General features: G+C 38.4%; 1 protein-coding gene across 3 annotated transcripts in view; it reads right to left on the bottom strand.

Annotated features, from left to right (window-relative positions):
• Nucleotides 1-19,997, bottom strand: part of SLCO1A2 (solute carrier organic anion transporter family member 1A2) — a 34,049-nt gene extending 14,052 nt beyond the window's left edge. The window contains exons 1-8 of one of the 3 annotated variants that reach the window (XM_075553058.1): nt 19,938-19,997; nt 14,871-15,012; nt 11,941-12,073; nt 8,516-8,622; nt 5,932-6,078; nt 4,641-4,739; nt 3,904-4,125; nt 1,322-1,486 (exon numbers count right to left, since the gene is read on the bottom strand). In XM_075553058.1, the coding sequence (XP_075409173.1) occupies nt 1,322-1,486; nt 3,904-4,125; nt 4,641-4,739; nt 5,932-6,078; nt 8,516-8,622; nt 11,941-12,073; nt 14,871-15,012; nt 19,938-19,997 (1,075 nt within the window). Of the gene's footprint in view, nt 1-1,321; nt 1,487-3,903; nt 4,126-4,640; nt 4,740-5,931; nt 6,079-8,515; nt 8,623-11,940; nt 12,074-14,870; nt 15,013-19,937 lie in introns of those variants that run through there. The other 2 variants (XM_075553059.1, XM_075553061.1) reach the window with 2 other exon arrangements.
• Nucleotides 19,998-21,264: the final 1,267 nt, after the last annotated feature.

Genomic DNA, 21,264 nt, shown 5'->3' with positions numbered 1-21,264 from the left:
GCTGCCCGACATTTTGGTTCGCGATCGAGACCTTTGACCATTGCACCTGTGCAACTCACCGCCTTCAGGTCAACTCCAGCTCAGAGTGACTTCCTACTGGGTTGATGAGTGTGTAAACATGTATGCTAACAGACAGCCCAAACTTTCGTTCAAAAGAGCTGATGATTTCAAACTGCTGACCTTGCAGTTGGCAGCCCATCTCTTAGCCCTCCAGGCCACAGGGAAGGACAAGCTTGGGTTGCATTGTTTTCAGTGGCAGGGTTTGTTCGATGGACTGCCTTCTTAGGAGAGCTTGATCAAAATCCACTCCTGAACTCCACAGCAGAGAATCTGATTTAGTATGTGTGGATTAGGTAACCAGAATACAGATCTGAACAAAATATTCCACAAGATTTGGATCCAATATCTAGGAAATTAACTTTTTAAGGCATCAAAAAAAAAAAAAAAAAAGCCAGAGGAAATTTCCAAGATAGGCTAGAAGGGCTGGATTAGAGTTCACAGGAAAAGCAAGACTCTACGAGGCTGCAGAAACACTTAAAGCCACCAGGGGGATCGGGGAACTAAATTAGGGAAAAAAGACAAAACCCACAGATTAGAGCTGAAATAATCCAATGTAGGAGTAAAACGTAGAATCCCAACATGATAACTCAACTGTCCTGATTTAGACAAAATGTCTTCCTAAATTTTTATCTCATTTTTCATTCTCCAAGGTCTCCACACAGAGGAGCACGTTATGATTTTGTATTCTATCCCAGAAGGATAATCCTGGTCTCTTTCCCTTCCTAGTTTAATTCCTAATGTCACCCTGGGACTCTGGGCTAAGGACAACCATACAGCACGAAAGCTTTTGTTCTTCTTGACGCTGTCAGTGGAAGACTCTCTTGCCTCTGGCTCAGTAGCATGTATCTTGTGTCAACATCCATAATATATGGTACATCAGCCTGTGAGTTTTGCAAATTGGGTAAAGCCTCAGATTATTTTTCAGTTCTTGAGGATAGAAATACTGATTAATGTTAAGCTTTGTTCAAATTTATGTCAAACCAGTAGAAGGGAGAAAATAGTTACTGCAAATTTAATGACAGTAAGTTGTGGACAAAATCAAATAAAATGAAAAGGAAAGTGTAACTATATTCGATTTCACATTAAATGTCAATAGATCACATTTGTTTCTTACTAGATACAGCCTTTCATAGTGGATTTTTCAAAAAGAAGGGAAAATATACTGAGACAGAAATATCCTAGGAGACTTTAAGAGGTTCCTAGACCCATCATCATGCTATTCAATACATCGTGAGAAAAAGCTGGCTAATATTACACTTACCTATCAGAAAGATAGCATCGGAAGATGATTTTCCATACTGCTGTTCCAGATACTTAGGCATGAAGGAGATCATATTAACAAATGCATTGAACTGTAGTATGCTTATCAGTATGAAAAGCATGTAAATTGGATTGAGTAAAAGACTTTTCATAAATGGTAAAAAATCTGAAATGAAAGAGTAGTCCTTGTAAACAACCTTGGCTTTGCATTTTATGAAAAATCAATCTGCATATCCCCACAAACAGACAAAAACATTATGTTTTCAGTTTTATGATATAAGTATATTTGTTCATCATTTTTCACTTTGAAAGCCAAAGGTATATAGTTATTTTGGTAGAAAGCTATATAATTGCCTCTGCAAGACAATAATGCAGTTTATTAAGCAGAGACCAGAACACAATAGTTTTGTCTTCAATGTTTATTTTAAGGCAAAATTATCAAACAGCAAAATATTGTTTGTGTCCACACCGATTTCTTTTTATCATTATCTTTCATTCTGTATTAGTATCCTATCTCTTTTAGAGATTATCTAGAATGATAATCCCATACTCCCCAGCTGCCTCTGTTGTATAAAGTTTGGAAGTAAATCATTTGGGTAGACAACTTCATTCTCAAGTAGTGATACTAAGAATATTGAACATTAAAATGAATCTCAAATATGATAATAAATTATTCTCAAATACTAAAAAATGGACTGTTTTTTCAACACAACTATTTTCTTGTATCTGCTAATAGATCTCAACTTGATATAAGTTCAAACTACCTGGGGATGTTCTTAAAAATAGTAACACCCAGATTCTACTCTAGAAAATATGGACTCATTTGGTACATATTAAGGAGGATGTGAGTGCTTTAATCTATAATATTTCCTATGGACTCAAAGCAAGTTCAAAGTCAAGTGTGTGGCAGATCTTGAGGAGGGGTGCAAAACAACACCACCATTTGGGGTCAAATTCTCACTCCTTGATTCTTCGTGCGTTTCCTATCCATGCTCCCTGTCGTCTGATTTCCTTATTTTATATTATCCTGCTCTGCTTAATAAGCATCCTATAGTCCGTTCTGAAACAGAGTATGGATACATTCAAAACTTAGATGGCGAAGAACCACAGAATAATGAAAAGATTTGAATTCTAGTAGTAGAATTCCTCTTTGTGGTTACATTTCTTTGGAGCTGTTAAAATCACTGGTGTTGAAACAAAAATTTTTTTTAAAGCACTGATGTTTATTGACCCACTTGTGCTAGCCAATGTGTCTCAGTAGTTCAAATTCATTCTCTAAATGCCTGTGCTAAATTAAGCTCTCTCCCAGTTTGACAACTGAACTGATCTTGCAGACTGAAAAATAACCAAATGTTAAAATCCTCCTTTAGTCCATATCGAGCCTTTTGAAAGAGTTTGTGTCATCATGAAGACTGGATTTTAACAGATCCTGAATTGGTTCCTAAAGATCTGAGAAGGATCTAGAATTTTCATGGAGAATAAAAATGCTATCCAAATAAGGAATATAATCTATGGATAATGGTAGAGAAGAAAACAACAACAAGATAACACTAATAGTAACAGCAGTATTTGTACTAATACGGGCCAGATGTCTTCAAATCTTAACACAATAATAAGTACTATTATTATTCCCTTTTACAAATAAAAAAGTCAAACCCCTTCCTGTCACTCTAAAAATCAGTCATTTGAAAAAAAGGAAAGAAAAAAAAGTCTAGACTATCCCCCAAATGAATTGTATCAGAGTCTCCTGGGAACAATACAGAAGTCTTTGGCATCCATATTTTTTAAGAGACTTCCCATGTGCTGCCATGTATGAGAAGCACTGTTCTGGAATGCTAAATGCTCTGGTCACCTAGCTTAGCCTTCCAAAGAAAACACTGCCTGTGTATTATGCTTTGAGAGTTATTGAAGCTCAACACAAGTAAAGTTTAAAATAAAAACAAGGGTTGTTAACATGAAATGTGTCTTTGATTTTGCCAAAAAACCAGTGAACCATTCAAAATTACCAGTGTCTTTTCTTCTATGTTATTTTTCTTTTACAATCTGCTAGTTGGGGAATAATTTTCTCTTTCAGAATTATTGTCTTTCCCTCTCCCAAATATATGAAATTATATGACCTCTTATGCTGTCTTTTTCTTACATTAAATACCAGAAAGCTCCCAACAAAACTAGCTTTTTGGCTATAGAACTATGTTATTCTGGGATTAGTGTAGATTCTCTCTCTTTGTTCTTAACTTGACATTCTATTTCCCTCCCCACTAGGACTCTATTCTCTATAAAATGTACCTTTTAATACACCCAGGTCCAAATAAGTAAGCACATTTATTGAGTGCCTATTTTGGCATAAAAACTTATGTAAAGGTGAATATGAGAATCTTCAACTTGCAGGTTACATCGCTTATTTTTTCAAGGAGTGGTACAGAACCAATCTAGTTAAAAATCACAGACTGTTTATGTACATTGGTCATTTCAAATTGCCATCATGTACAATTGCATATTATAGTGTTAATAGTAGACTAAAATAGAAGCATATTTATGTGAAATAAAAAGAAAATTATATCTTATTTAACATTTTGTATTTGCCTTTAGTGAGTCCTTCCTTTTCCTTCTGGACCTCCTCTTTACGTTTTTCCTCCTTATCAACTTTAATGACGTCAACATTATCCTCTAGTCCTTCCTTTGGAAGCGTTTTTGGCAAAAAGAAAAAAGGAATGGCTGTAAGCACATTTACTCCTGCACAAATCAAAAAGCCAAACCACCATGCACCAACCCAACGAGTGTCAGTGGGAGCTATGGTCAGGTCATCTGTAAAAAAAAAAAGAAAAAAAGATAACATTAGCTTAAGTCATTATTTCTTATATGGATAATAGAAAATTACTAAAAAGCATTTTCAGGCTCCTTCCAGGTATCCAATTTGTATTTAATTTAGATACCCAGAAAACTTATCAGGTGGTACTACCAAAACATGCATGTCTAGAAATAAATTAGTTATCATGTAAGAAATTTATTTTTGGAAAGCAACTAGAAGTTCAGTGATGAAAAGGTCTATTTCACAGCCACAAATAGTGGCTGGATTAAAATAAATCGCCATCACCGTGATTAACCCTTTGGAAAACAAAGGTAGTGGTACTGGAGCAAGCCTGGATCTTGAGTCAGAAGAGAAGCATTTGATTGTGTTGCTTTCCTGCTCTGTTCACCTCTAGTTTCCTCTTTGTAGAGTGGAGAGAATCTGAGTGTCAAGTGAGGCAGCATTGGCTGCGGTCACCTGCCTGAAGATGCTCTGTGTGCTCTATATACAAAAACGGGTTTTATCGAATTACCTGTGTTCACAGATCCAGTGTCGACATAAACATTTGCACAGAATGATGCTAACAAAAGTCCAATCAAAGGACCAATAATTGCTCCTGTTTCTATAAACCCTAAAAATAAAGGAACATATAAATGTTTAAGGTTACAATTTTTTAAATGTCTTATTGTTGAGTGAGGCTCAAGACTAAGTAATGTTTTCCTTAAGTACTTTTGTTCTTACATATTCAACTTGTCATAAAATTCAACTTAGTGCACACGTTCGAAGTAATGTTTGTATCTGTAACTTTTGAAGAAGAGGCCGTATTTCAAAGCCACTTTCTTTGTTATGACAGGTCTCAAGTAGCAATTTGCTGACAGCAAAGCCAGGGATTGTGCTAATGACAAAGTCTTAACGGAACAAGGTTCTTTTGTGCCTTCCCTAGTTACAATTTTAGCGGAACTCAAGTAGTATCATCAAATGATGAGTCTTGCAGTACATTCCCCCTAAAGTTCTGCTCCCAAATTTCCAACTTCCTCTTGCTAAAGTAAAAAAAAAACAAAAGCATCCCCAAACTCACTGCCATCAAGTGGATTCCGACTCTTAGTCACCTGTAACTCGCTCACTGTCGTGAACTCATAGCAACCCCGTAGGTTGGAGTACACTGTGCCTGTGGGTTTGGGAGGCTGGCGGGTGGGATTCAGGTGGTTCACGCCGGTTGGGTAGAATCAATACGTAATTTTTGGTTGAGTTCAGCGAACCGGTTATTTAGCAGCACATGCAATTGGGGTCCTCTCTAAAATGGGCAGCTGCCCGGATAGCGCATACAATACGGAGATCACAACTTGACATCCCAGACTCCTTTTAATGTTCATCTGTGCAGCAGCTGTGTTCTAATACCAAGTTGAAATCATAAGCCACTTTTCAGTATCAATGTATTTATTTTTGCCAGTGAACCGGTTGTTAGATTAGTTGAATTCCACCACTGGAGACTGGCCTGGTGGTTAGCAGCTGGACTCATAACCCACTATTGCCACCAAGGCTCCAGGAACCCTACCGGACAGAGTACCACTGCCCTCTTGCATTGCGGCGGCTGTCAAACTTGACAAGGAGGAGAAAGCCGCCCCGTTATCCCACAGAGCAGCTAGAGGTTTGGAATTGCTGACCTATGGTAGCAGTGCCGCTCGTAATGCATTATGCTCCCCAGGGTCCCCGTGGCTAGTCCTCACCAATAGTGATACGCGATTTAGTGTTTCTCATGTTTTCCTTCTGCACTGATTGGCCGAAGTGTGACAAGGTAGCGCAAGTTTTCCTTTTGAACTTACCTATGTATAAAGGAGAGTTTTCAGATTTGGCAAAGTCTTCTATATAGGAAATACCCAAAGGCATGATGGGCGTTTCACCAATTCCACGTATGATATTTCCCACTAGCACATACACCCACATCAGTGACTTAACTTCCTTCACACAAGCTTTATTTTAAAAAAAGAAGAAGGGGGGGTGCAGAAGAGTTTGCATTACGGTGTTCATAGTAAACGATGACTAATCACCCACAGCAAGACCTCAGTGCAATTCAGAGCAACCCTCGACAGGGGCCCCCAGATTGAAAACCTTGACTCGAGCAGACAGCCAGATCTTTCTCCTTGACCTTGGACCCCGCACCACTTGGGCCTCTTCGGTTACATGTCTAAATACTCTGACAGTAAATGCAATAGGGACAGCCTAATGATTCATTCCTGGCATAAAAATTCAAATAATTTTCCAGGTACCATGTTCACCATAAGAAAGGTGAAATATTTACAAATCACTTAGAATGAAGTCCCCCTCCCCCAACGCCACCCCCTGGTACCCCCGTCTTGATTGTACTTGTTGACAGAGTTCTTAGACATGTATACGTGTAAATTCAGTGCTGGAACCATGTCCCATGGGGCAGGAGAAGTGACTATAAACATCCTTTTGCAATTCGGTGTTCAGTGGCTTGTTGAAGGTATTTACATCACAGAAATAAGGTAACACTACAAAGTAAGTGGTCTCGCCCTCCAGACAGTCGGTTCACTAGTAAAGATCGGGCCCAGTGGGCTGTTCTGAGTGCTACTATTCCTAAGCTATGTGCGGAGAGGAAAAACAAATGAGCGAACAAAATATCTTTCCTAGAAACCCAAACACAAACCCATTACCATCTTGTTAATTCTAACTTAGTGACCCAGTATCAGGTTTCTGAGAGTGTAAGTCTTTATAAAAGCAGACAACCTCATCTTTCTCCTGAGGAGCAGTGGGTGGATTTGAACTGCCAATCCATCAGTTAGCAGCCCATGGCTAACCCACCTACTACCCGGACACTTTATTTTTTCCCCTGAATTGATGCTATACTCACAATGTTAAACATACAATCACTACAATGGCATGCACTATCTACACCTCTTATTACTTGATAGACAATGAAACATTTAGCTAGTTATAATTCACATTTCTACTGTATAGCTTAGTGCATACTGTAATAACCAAATAATTCTTAATAAACAAATAATTCTCAGTCCCTAGAACAGCAGGAGAATAGCACGGAGTAGGTTAAAATAAATTAAATGGGAAATGATCGGCAGATATCTGAAGCCTTAGCATCTAACTCTTTCTTATTTTTGTTCTAAGACAAAATGGCTTCCAAACCAGGAGGAAGTTCTTTGAGGTTCTGTTTTTGAGGGAAGTGAATAATAACATTTTCACCTCCTCTAAACTGGCTGGGCACCGCCCACAGATGAGAGAATGCGGAACAAAACTGGCTCCAGGAACTTCATGGACAGTCTAACTCTCTCATTCCCAGTCCAAACAGAATCACAGTCTCTACTTCTAGGTATGCAGAAATTATTTATGGTGAGCACGGTGATTTGAGTCTAAATATCATAGGCAAATTCTATGCCCATTCTCGGGAGAAACTTAAAATATCAGATAAGCAAAGAACAGATGCGTTTTCCTAGTGATACACCAAGCTGTGAAGTGTTTCATTGATCGATTCTAGCCCAAAGCAGTACCAGAGTCGTTCCTTGCCAAAAGCCAGCTCAAGAAGACACATACTGTATGGATTGTGATAAGAGTTGTACGAGCCCCCAATAAAATGATTTTTTTAAGAAGACACATACGGGAAGAAACAGGCTCCCAACTCTCTTTGATTTTTGCAGATGGTGCTTTGGGTGCAAACTGTCTGAGACAGCCATTCTTGGGCGCCACGAACCTTAGGTTTCCTGGATGACTTGCTGCCAGTAAAATTCCCAACCTAACTGTCTGTGGTAAAAGGCAGTTCGAGTGAGTTAGTGGGGCCACTCTAGACCGCCTTTTACTGGGTGATTACATAGTGTCTTAGCACACCGAAAGGAAGTAGCACACTTGTTTTAGACTGTAAAGTCGTGTTGCTGGCAAAGCAGAGGAATGGGGAAAAAGAATCTAGAATAATTCCAAATGAGTAGAAAGAAAATAGAATGAAGTATATGTGTACACTTTCCTTGCTATCCAAGAAGAGTTATATACCACACATATTCTTAACTGTTTCTATCTGTTTCCTATTTGCATGATAGTTAGGGCCAAATCATGGACATACATCCGTCCTTCCAAGTCAACACCCCTCCTTTCTTGTAGAATTGCCTCTGCTATGGCCCTTGAATAGATGACTTTGATTTATAGTCCCATTATCAGTTTATGGAATATATAAGGCAGTCTCAATAAGTGCATGCAAAGATCCAAAAATTAATATTCCTATGTACTCTGGATCCCCATCAAAATTCCTAGAAAGAGAAAAAGGGCTTTGATCATTTACCTTACCCATTTTTAAAAAAAGAACTTGTTCAAAGCCCCATATACAGAAAATGTTCAGTTACAAATATATTGAACCAAAAAGAAAACAAAAATGAAGTATATAACCTGATGGATCTTCTGTTGGTCTGAAATTCTGGGTTCCATTGTCTACACACAAGAAGCTGTTTGAAGACAAATTGCCTGAAGCGGAAACTGTAGATTCATATTCATATCTGTTTGAACATAGGGAAAACCTGTTCATTATATTAAAGAGCTACTGAGGACAATGGGAGCATTGTGCAGATCGTTGACTCCTGCTTCACGTGAAGCACAACATCCAAATCCACTCAGGAAGACATCATAAATTAGCCTCAAAAGACCTTATCATACAGTGTAAATGCGCAGAACCTAGACAACAAGCTTTTGCTTATTTGCATGTGATAACCTTTTAGGTCGCCTGGCATTATCCTTCTGTGATTTCTTAGGTAATCATTTCCTGGAAACAATTTGTGTGGGAGAAGGAACAAACAGAAAAATAATAGACGCAACAAGGCATGATTGAGAAAACGAAGGCTCTGGGTGAAAAAGAAAACATAGCAAAACGAGTCTACACTTCTGGATTCTCTGAGGTTTCCTTGTAAGAAATATACCAGTCTGAGAAGCCAATCAATAATTCCTTGATGTATTCTTTGACTACTAAAGCAAATAAAATTTTTGCCCATCATCATGAGAGGCCTTCGGAGTATCTCAAATATCCTGACAGCGCCACATGGTGGTGTTTTCTTTTCTCATCGGAACAAAATGTGAGTTTGAGACCATTTTATTGTGACCAGGTAAATTGCCACGAAAGGTGCATGTCCTGAATGCAGAAAGTCAGCTATACACTGCAAGAAGAGAATCAAGTATGTCCAGGTAAGTCTCTCTTCTTAAAAGAATTATGCTAAATTGCTTTCAGTATTTTGTTCAATAAGAGAAAGACAAATGAAAACAAGGGTTCAAATGTGCTAAAGTCTGTTCTGCGTACCTGTCACCAGGCATCCTAATTTCTGTGCTATGAGGCACTTTTTTAAAAGACCAGAATTGCCTTAGATTGACTACGCATCATACCCAGGCTGGGACTGTAAATTGACAAACGTTTCTGCCTCCACACCCCAGAGATAAGGCAGCTTCAAACAGAAACAAAATTCAACTTTGACCGAGGGAAGGGAGTAATGTACATGACTGCTGAATGCTGCTTGCCGTGGAGTTGGCTAGGACGGCAAAGAAATACAACTAAAATGTTTCTCAGAAGCGGAGATGGTGCGAGTCCTCTCGTTTACTTTGGATACATCGTCAGGAAAGGCCAGCCATAGAAAAGAACAGCAGGTTCGGTTCTGAAAGCATGGACACTCTCAATAAATGAATCAGCACAATAGTCTAAACAACGGGCTCCGCCCTATCAAAGACCACAGAGATGGCGCAGACTCGAACAATGCTCCCTTCTTGTGCGCATCAGGTCACCGGACAGCAGCTACCCACAGTAGCAAAAGTTACTTTCCTGGAAACTTCTGAGCTCTCAAGAATCCCTGAGAAGAGAGTTTGCTTTCATTTCACTCACTCACTTTACAAAACCAAATAACTTATTCCAAATCTTTCCAGTCCAAAAATGCCAGTAAAATGACACGAAAGGGGAAAGCATGATTTCACCAAGACAAGGGAACGAAGAGAGTCGACAGTCAGGGAGCGTAACAATATGTTGAAAGCTAGAAAGCACATGAGTGAGTTAGCACCTATGAGTCAACAACTCATCACTGAGTTAACAACTATGAGAAGATGCAGCCTCAGTCCCTGCAGGAAAGCAACAGAAAGTCTTCCCAGAAATTTTTAAAAATTAGAGACACTAGATGCTTCTAAAGAGGGGGATGAGAATCGTCTGAGAAACAAGAAGTTTAGAGTATGTGTAAAATACATCAGACAACTAGAAAGACCCTCCCAATTCCATTTGAACATGGCCCTGATCTTCAAGCATCTCAACCGGCACATAGGAGGATAGGGAGTTCATACTAAAACACTCGAGGGTTCACTGAAAAGAAAAGAAAAACGAATGCCTACTGAAGAATAGGATGCCCACGTACACTGAATCATCTGTCCGTGTGCCATACTGCAGTGGCTCCGTGCATGTTATGATAAGGCTGGAAGCTAGCCTTCGAGAACTTCAAAGACAAGGACGGTCACTCATGGTGAACGGGTTTCAGTGGCATTTCATAAGGAGAAGGGCTAGAGATCCAGTTCCCAAACCTGCACAGTGAAAACATTAAGAATAACAACCAAATAGCTCATGATAGTATTGGAAGATGAAGGCCTTAGAAGAAAAAAGATCATTCTGTGATACATAGGTCCCCGTGAATCAGAGCCTTCTCCACCACACCAATGAACAACCATCTATCAAGTAACCAAGCTTTTGTGCCGCAGAGAACAAATTGGAGACTCTCTCCCTAGAAAAGTGGACAGGAAATGGGCAGTGTCTAAATAATCGCTAGTATCTGCACCATCATATTGTTGTTGTCCCCCATGTTAAATATGGACAATCAAGAACCCCCAGATGTTTGAAGGAAGCCAGTTACATTAAAGACAGAGACAAAAGGAAAAGAAAATTCTACAAAAGAGAGGATGAAAATAGCTCAAGCTAATCTAGATAATCAGCCATTGGATCTTCGAAGGGAGAATGTTTCTTACACATTCAAAGAACAAAAGAACCCTTGAAAAGCAAAAATAACCTAGCATATGTTTAAAAAGCGCTAAAAGATTTGGAAGAAAAAGTTGAATAAGAGAGTAACAGGAAGATAAATGCAGAGAAAATTTAAGAACAAAGATCAGATAAGAAAAAACTTAAGTCAAGATGTCCAATAGTTAAGCATTCTAGAAAGAGAAAGCAGAGGCAATCGAGGAGGTAAGAGGGAGAAATATTGTCAAAGAAATTGTAGAGATAAGTTTTTTGAACATTCAAATGCATTCAGTACAGGTACTATTTTGATGGAAATTAAAATAAATAACTTTCAAATTGGTCTCTGTCTGATATCCTACAATCAAACAAAATCTCATTACTTGAAATAATAAAAAAAATGCTATTGAGCCACTTCTGACTCAATGAAACCGCATGTCCCGCAACTCCATTGGATTTTCAATGGCTGACTATTTAAGTGATCGTCAGCTCTTCCTTTGGAGGTGGCTGTACCCTCTGGGCTAGCGGGTGACTGCTGAGCCATTTACACCAACCAAGAACCCCTCTTCATTAGAAGTGTCTAGACAGTTCCTCCAAAGGAAATGATCCCAAATTTTAGGAGGGTCTAATCATCTTTTCATTAGAGTTAATGGCATAAAATGCCCAAATCCAAATTTTATAAATTGGCAAAATGTGGTCATGTAAGTGGAAGTAAGGCAGGTCATAATATAAAACCAAGTGGTGGAGCAGAATCCACATCCACTTCCCACCCCAGTCCTCTGTGCTTTCAGAAGCACAGCTCCTACAGAGAAACTGAACACAGAAACTTATCAGAGACTAACTTACTTACCGACCCATAAGAAAATGAGGTAGAGATTGTAAGAAACACCCTAAGCCCATTATCAGACATCCAACACCAATCATTATAGGTCTATGCAGTTTGGTTCCAAAGTAACTCACAAATATAATCAGCACAAGGTTTCCTAGGGGAAAAAATTGAAAATGCTCATCTTAATAAATATGAAAAAAGTCTCAAACAACCCCACACATCACTCACTACCTAGCATTTATTGTATGACAACTATCACAAATATAGAAATACATAAAGGAAATAAGACCTGATGCCTAATCTGAGATACAGTTCTGTTTAACTGTGCAGACAGATACATAAGCCAAACTCTGGAGAACACCACAATTGTGAAATTGGGCACCAAAGGAGAAGCCAGGGAATGAACTGCAGATGAGAGTCTAGGAAACTTGAAGATTTTCTTTGTGATTATTATGAAGTGGGCTACATCTTAGGGTGCTAAGTACAAGGTCAGTGGTTTGGAACCTCCAGCCCCTCGGCAGGAGAAAGAAGAGGTTTGCTGTCGACATAAAGATTGACTCACCATTAGAATGCCTTTACTGAGCACAGGTGATCCACGTCTTATGCAATTAGGGTGTTAGAAGGTTGAGTGGCAGGGAGGAGGAAATCCCTTCATACCGGAACATTTTCTAATTGCTTAATTAGTATTAAATTCTGGGGTATGGCGTAAGTTTAGAGAAACCATCACCTCAGACAGTAGCTTATAAGAATTTTCTTTTTTTTTTTTTCCCCTGAACACATTAATTCCTTTACCATGTTTCCAGCAATCCCAGGTAGCCCAAGGTGTCCTACAGGTAGGCCTTGGGTTAGACCTATAGGGGTCTAGCTGGTGTTGACAGAAGGGGAACAAAGCTGGGGCAACTGGCTGGAGAGGTCAACTTGGCTGGGGTGGTACCGCGAAGCCAGCATGTTCACACGCACATGCCATGACTGCTGACCCTGAGCAGAAAGTGTCTTTCAGGACATATTTTCGGAGGATTATTAAGTATATCTGGTTCTCAGTTCCAACAGTTTAATGAAAATCTAAATAAAATGCTAGGTTCTACCTTAAAAAAACAAAACATATTTACAAGGGTAGTTGTCCTCTGTCCTTTAAGGTCCTTATGAGTCAGCAGTGAGGTGTGTGTGTGTGTGTGTGTGTGTCTTTTCTTTCTGGTTGAAGTGTTTTTATCTAGCCTTAGGGAAAGGTCCCTAGATGGTGCAAATGGCCAGTACTTGGCTAGTAGTAACCCAAAGGTTGGCAATTTGAACCTTCCCAGTGGCACTGTGTGAAAACAGGCCTGGTGATGTACTTCTAGAAAGATTGCCACCAATACAATTCTGTGAAGCAGGTCAACTTTGTTTCTTATGGGGTTTCCTGACCATGATGAGTTTCTTTCTTTCTATATGACTGGCACTTTGGGGGGGAGGGGTGATACTTCCATGATTTTTATTTTATACAATTAAAAATATGACTGAAATCATATGATATCCTATAGCCAAGGGAGTCCTTGGCACAGAAAGATTAATAACCCTTGCCGAATCCTTAGTCATGTTCCTTCACACAGTAAGCTTCACAGCCAAGACACGCGGCTCTCCGGGCCCAATTCTCCCCCTTGCCCATTTCTCCAGGCGCATAGCCTTAGGGTTCCCACCGCAGGCACTGCCAGTCAGCAGTACGGTGTTACACGTTGCTCTCTGTATCCTATACCACTTCACCCTTATGCCTCCTTTCTTTCCCTGCTTTTTTCCCTTTCCTTTTCTTCCACTGGAATTACCTTCACAGAACCATTTGCTTCTTCTAGCACATTCTAGCTCGTCCTTCAAGACCTCATGGGGTTGTAGCATAGCCTCTGCGTTGTTCTAGGGCCTAAATATGTTTACGTCACTGCACTTACTGCTCACACTGAATGTACTGTTCAGTGTTTGTGCCTCCCGTAAACTCTGTAGAGTCCTTGGGTGGTGGACTTGGTTAATTTAAGTGGCTACTAATAGAGACGTTGGGGATTTGAGTCTACCTAGAACTACCTTTGCAGAAATTCACTAGAAAAACCAACCACGGAAAACTCCATGAAGCAAAATCTACTCTGATGCGTATGCACATGTGGGGCACCAGGAGTTGGCTTCGACTTGAAAGCAAATGATTTGGTTCCATTTTTTGGGGTTGGGTTGGTTGTTTATTTCACAGTGGTTAACTCTACCCAAGAACAGGAAATACTTTTCTTCATCACTCCATCATAAACTCTGAGGGAATTAAAATTGAAGAGATGAGCTCAAGTCTTAACTGTTTTACAGTGTTGCCCCTAAACTCTTATTAAGTACCGTAAAGGCTACTGTCACTTGGACGGAAAGAGGAGCCACTGGAAGACTAGATTGTAGTCATTTTTTTCTCTTTGGCTTTGTTTGCAGAAGAGATCTTTCTGTTCTTCCCCTCCACCTGTTATCACATCTTTCTAAACTGCCATGAATAGAGTAGACTTTATTCTTTAGAGCCAAAATTAAGTCTATTTCTGAAATAAATTCAGGTGGTTGATTCAGTTTTCCCCCTCTTTTGAATTTGGAAGTAAAACATTTTCTTTTGAAAGCAGATTCATTAGGTCTCCCATGATATTTTGTAAATACTAAAAGAAACTTTAGCCTAACCATTATCAAATGATAGGTTTAAGTAGAAATTCTTTGCTGTTCATTCCAGGTAGCTAAGAAACCACTGGTAAGATACGTGGCAATCTTTATGAAATATTCAGAGATAACTATTCAATGCACTGTTTCCATGCATACTTCAAGCTTGCCAGCCTATTCCATCCACCTTAGAAAACATATGACACAATCAGATCAATAAACCAAAACAGCAATTAAGGAGCATAAGATTCATACCAGCATTATGGCTAACACAAAATATGCTACAAAGAAGCAATACAAAAATGAAGTATTACCAATCTCAAAGCTTCCATTAATAAATCCAACTAGAGATGTTGGAATGTTGAATTGTCTCTCTATTTGTGTGAGCATGGAATTCATATAAGATCCAGACAGTGTCTTGGATACATATGCGCATGTTATTGCCAACAGAAACATCTAGGAAAGAAAGAATTTAAGAAAATATATGAGAAGTTTATTTTAAATTATTTGTTGTTTGACAATAAATAAACATCTTCTATCACAGGACTGTTTCCAACTTAAGTAATATTTGAACATTCAGTGACTCTTAATGTGTTCTGTTCTGTTCTTTCCAGTTCTGTTCTCTCTTTGAAACTGAAAATGAACAAATCAATAAGTAATATAAAATTATAGCACTAGCATAATTTTATAGTCACATTATTGCACAGACATTATTTTATAGTCACATACTGTACATATGCAGACAGACAGACAAATATTAATTCTAAATTATATAGCTAATGATTCAAAGACATCTTCAGCACAAAAAAGTGTGTCTAGCACAAAAAGAATCCATAAAATCCATGAGAAGGTTGTACTGGAAAGAGGGCAACGTGCAGTAGCACTGTTTGGGTAGCAGGTTTACTTCTATTCTCTTTCATTCGAGGGAATATATAAACAGGTACACTAGATGCCATCATGTGGCCAATACATTTATTTTCAAAGTAAAATAGAGACGCTGCAATCACCAAGAGTAACATAAATTTACTAAGAAATTTGTAAATATCTTGATAGAATTATTAAATCAGAAAGAAAAGGATTTACCTTTTAGTAAATTATTTAGAAGAGCTTTTTTTTAAGCAGCAATGTATCCTGGCTAATAGGCTACTTAGATTTATTACTCCCTCCTATCAATACAATTATAGAAAAACAGATTTAGTTTGAATAGTGGTCTACAGTGATATGACATTTGGGCTTTTTTTTCTTTAGCCTTAACTAATAGTGTTTGATGATATTGCTTCCATACTGGAAGACTACTTGACCGATTCTCCAGGGAAGCAAATTCAGTTCCCTAAAATCCTTATTCCACCACTGTCCACACTCCGAACCTACTCTATGCTCCACAGTTGCCATGAGTCCACAGGAGTGCAAAATCTTGAAACAGCCCTGCAATTTATTTTCTACCTCAGGCATTCCATTCATGATTATTCATAACGTTATGTGTTTCAGTCCCCCTCCTAGCCACGTGCTTCTCATGATCAGCAAGTAACCTCAGCTACATCACCTTCAGCTGTATCCCTCCATCTACCCTTATAATTTCCTTCCAATCTTAGAAGGGCAGGTATTCCTTGATCTGTTGAAGAAAGCAGCTCCCAACGTTGCTCTTGAATCATTTCTTTGAAATTCCGAGATCATAATCCATCAAGTATGCTCCCCTTTCCTCTCGTTTCACCTTTTATTTTTATCACCTCTCTCCCCACCAATAGTTTCATATATTCAAGGTACTTCCATCCTTTGAGAAAATGCCTTCCCTCATCCATATGTCCTGCTCTTGTTACTGTCAAACAATTTCAAAGAATAGTGTCGCCTCATTTTGACTCAAAGAATAGGGTCGACATTATTTTACCTTCCATTCATCTTTCTGTCTACTTCTGTCTGGCCTAACACTGCTCTGTAAAAGGCACAGCTCACTGTCATGGAGTCAATCTCAGCACATAGAGACCCACCCTAGAGGACAAGTTTGAGCTGCCCTGTGGGTGTCTGAGACTGTAACTCTTTGGAGAGTTAAAAGCCCCATCTTTCTCCCAAGGGGAGGATCGTAAAATGCGTCATCACTACGTCACCAAGGAAAAGTCCATGAACAACCTCCGAACTTCCAAGTCCTAAGGATACTTTTTAGTCCTCAGTCTCCTTGATCACTTGGAGTCATTTGACATCAATAATCCCTCCTTTTCCAGCATTCCTTCTTATGGTCATGCATACCATTATCTCTGATATCCATTAGCTCAGTGGTTCTCAACCTTCCTCAGGCTATGGCCCTTTCATACAGTTCCTCATGTTGTGGTGACCCCCAACCACAGAATTATTTTTGTTCCAATTTTGCTACTGTTATGAATCGTCATGTAAATATCTGATAAGCAGGATGTATTTTCATTGTTACAAATTGAACATCTTTAAAGCACAGTGATTAATCACAAAACAATATGTCATTATGTATTGTGAAATATTTCTAATTACAAATAAATGAAATTTTGTCATGAAGCATGGTGTAGGCTGGGTAACAGTCTTCACACCGGGTACTCCTATGTGGGTGTATCTGCAGGTGGGTGGATCCGCCTGGAGATGGAGAGAAGACCATGTCTTGGTACCTAAGACCATTGGAAATATGTATGTGTTCTTCGATGGTCTTAAATGACCCCTGTGAAAGGTCGTTCAACCCCAACCCCAAAGGGATTATTACCCACAGGTTGAGAACTGCTGCTTTAGCGTCTATTTCTTTGATCAATTTCTTCAAGGTTTTGTCTTGTATCTACTACTACAATGCCTAGAAATATTATTCTTATGACTTTTAACTACCACTTATGTTGAAATTTCTCAAATTTATCTACAACCTGGCTATACAACTTCATTAATTTCATAGTCTCCTTTAGTCTTTTTTGCCTCCAAACTCCCTTACACCTACTACTAACATTGTTTTGGAACTAGCATATATATCAAATTATTCTACTTAAACTCTGCAGTGCTTTCTCATTATCCCAAAATTCCCAATTTTTAAAAATGACAAACAGAGCCCTTCTTGGTCTAATTTTGTTTAGCTTACTGTTTCATCTCCTGTTGCATATCCCTAGACAAAATATTCTACTTACAATTCCTTTATTTAACTAAGTTTTTGCATATCTTTTACTGGATATTTGTACCATTCTTCCACTTTTGCATCTGGTAATATATACTCAATATTCAAGACTCAGTTCAACCATGATTTCTTTCAGAAAGGCTTCCTTGATTGTCTAGTCCCTCAGCACCTTACTTCCTTCAGTACAAAGCACCTACCTCCGTGTATCACTCAGTACAGTACACTTTAGTATTTCTATAACTTCCTGGTCCAATATACTGAGGGAAATTTAGATTTAAGAGCCATGCATATAAAATTCTTTTGTAGTTTTGGTGTCTAGCACAATGCCTGATTAATAAGAGGTCATAAATGCAGATTTATTCTATCAATGACAGTATGAATATTCAAAAATTATCTGAAAGGATTTGTCAGCTAACGTAGGATTAAACATAATAGGCTCCGTACCCATTAGTTTGAAGAAATCTGAATATAAATTTACATGGAAAAAGACCTGGGAAGTTTAAATTCTATCGGACTCCTGTGATTCCAAAGTATTAGGTTGCTGCCAAAGTAGAACAGCTATATCCCTAGCTGTGTATCCTTTTACACTACGTAGACTTTTGGAGATAATCTCATTACAGTATACAAATATTTGCAGAACATGTTATTGAGGATAAATCATTTCCCATAGTCCTATAATTTCACATACTCTGTAAAGGCAAGGCTTACCACTCAAGTATATCTCAAATTTGGAAAACTAATCTATTTAATTTGAAAGTTTCCGAGAAGAAACCGGATCGATCACGATCACAGTGTTCTTTACCTAAAACACCCAGATGGATTGCATGAACTGTGTACATAGGGAAAGTAATGCGTGGCCATCCCAACCCATGTCTATGGCACAACAACCTCTGTATTCATCAAGCTGGTCCTACTAGCTTTTAACAACATTGTCCCAGGGTTTGGAGACAATTTCTCAAGGACAGTCATTTGCTGCTTTCTACAGTATTTTGCTTCACGAGTCTCTTTCTAAATTCAGTGAAGTTGAGAAACTTGCCTGCTTATTAAGCAACTGCCCAACTCCCACTTTTTCCTGATAACTTTGGTTTCTGACACAATCTTCACACTGATATCACATCTCGCCAAGTTCCAAAGTAATCAACAGTTAAATTTAAGACTCATTGCTTATAAATAACTCCTATCTTGACTTTGTTCCTCTAGAGCTATTAAAAATAATATCTGATAATTATTGAAGGTTTACAATAATTAGGTCAAGATTTCAATCACATTAATCATTTTTTAAAACAATTTAGAACTCTCATTAGCTTTTTCAGATGAGAAATTTGAGGCACAGAGAGAGTTAAAAAACCTGTCTAACATCACAAAACGAGTCAGCGGCTAACAAAGACATAAGCCTGGACTCAGATCCTTCTTTTGAGCCTGTGAAGTTTTTGAAAAAAGGAAAAACTGAGTAATCCTTTAAGGAAACTATTATTCATAATTACCTTGATATTTCAGACCAAAGTTATTTTCTAGATATATAGCATAACTTTCCACTTCCACATATATGTATAGATTTCTCTACATGTATATAGAGAGTTTATGACAGTGAGGAAATAAGTGACAGTATCATAGTTTAAAAGCTACTTGCACACACTAGCTATAGACTGAAGACAAACATCCAGATCTTTTGGTTAAAAATTTAAATTGCGTCTGAGTACAAAATGGCTTTGAGGTTAAGATAAATCATCGTCTCTGAAAGAGTCCCAAGCTCCAAAAATAAAAGCTAATAAATTGAACATTTTTCCTATAAAGAATGATGACTTTTATGTTAGCAAAGCTTGAAGAAAACCTTTGTTTTATTAAGTCACTGTGAAGTAACAACTGTAAACAGATAAACAAAGCATTTCTGTCCATTGGATGATTTTCCGCATGAGTGCCCCACACTGCATTGGCTTCCAAGTTACAGAAGGATGAAGGCTGAATTGGCCCTTGATTCAGGAAAATCGATCTTGCCATTAACAATGCATGCCTGAAGTGTTTAAGTCCCTGTCTCCTCTCTAACTCTCTCTTCGCCATTCTTGATGAAACTGCCTGATGCGAATTATCCTAGGCTGATACACAGTTACAATAAAGCTTCTTTCACAGCAAGAAATTACCAAGAGCTCAAGAAGTATGGCATTCATATAAAATCATTTATACATGTGAGCGATGCTATAATGATTGTCTAAATTAGGTAAATATATTTATATATGATACATATATCCACACACAAAAATAAATTGCATACCTTCATCTTGGAAAGACATCTTATTCTATGGGTCTCAATCCTTTTCTCAGTTTCTCCCATGTTGCTCTTCTGAATTCTCTGAGGTACTTACCTTTTAAATCTTGATATTTCTTAGTTCTAGCTTTCTGTGAAATAAAAGTCTATTAATTGACAAAATCATATGTCATAATCCTTTTGAGGCATGTTCTGAATCTGAATAAAATAATTTATTGTATTATAAAAATATTTAGAAGGTTTTTATTCAGATCTAGGAAATAATGACATTAGAGGAGATCTAGATGTTAATTCTCTATTGAAAAGTTAATGTCAAAATGACTTTAGTTACTCTTTAATGAGATTAAGGCTATTAGAATAGATTGTTATGGGTTCCTTGCAAAATAATGGCCATGAGGTTAAAAAAAGCTTTTCATGTCCTTAGCCAAAATAAACATCACCAAAGAGAGCTCCTGGACTTACATGACAATTGCAGCTTTGAAAAGCACACAGACTTTGATATCGCTCTGCCCGAGCACGCTGCCACAGCGCGCCTATCTATGAAGCCTCAGAAACCCCTGTCTGGCCAGCTCCCTCTCCAAGTTCTTTGTGTTCCAAGACTTCCCTGGAGTCTCAAGCAGGGAAACGCTTCTGGGGCACTGCTGATTCACGGAAACCTGGGGAGACATGGAATTTTAATCATGAAAAGAGCCTAAGTAAAAATAACAAATAATTGTATTATCTGGACAATAATCCTAGAGCAGCAAGTTAAGATGTCAGAGTTAGGAGAAAGCCAACATATACGTGGAGATCTATATGTTCAGATACTTATAGATATATGTATATTTAATAGGTGTATGTAACAGGTACAGGGTTGTATATAAAAAAGAAAAGATGACATAAACTCTGTGAAATTGGACGAAGCACCCCCATCAGAGATTTTTTTGTTTTGTGCTTTGAGACTAGGACAATATTTTTACCCAAATCAGTCTTTTACTTTGACAATATTAATTTTAGTAGAGCTGTTCTAAGTTAGTGGAATGCTCTCTTACCAATACTCTCAGCACTCTTTTATTAAAAGCGTTGGAAAAAGTGTCTATTCGACAAGTGGTCCTGAGTGGCACTGCATTGTCTTAAAAACCTAACAGCTTAACCTCGACAAATGCACGCAGTCTATGACTCTGTACAATAAGGCAAGCGCTAATGGACAGCGATGCATGAGCTTAGTTGTCTTTTTTTGTCCTTTCATACAGCCCTCGGTGGCTGGTGGGTTTGAACTGATGACCTTGCTGTCAGTAGTTCAGCGGTTACTCCATACCTCCACCAGGGCTCCTGCATTTCCTCATGGCAGTAA

This window comes from Tenrec ecaudatus, chromosome 6 (genome assembly GCF_050624435.1).
Source record: "Tenrec ecaudatus isolate mTenEca1 chromosome 6, mTenEca1.hap1, whole genome shotgun sequence".
Taxonomy (NCBI): domain Eukaryota; kingdom Metazoa; phylum Chordata; class Mammalia; order Afrosoricida; family Tenrecidae; genus Tenrec; species Tenrec ecaudatus.
This window is presented reverse-complemented; position numbering and strand designations above follow the sequence as displayed.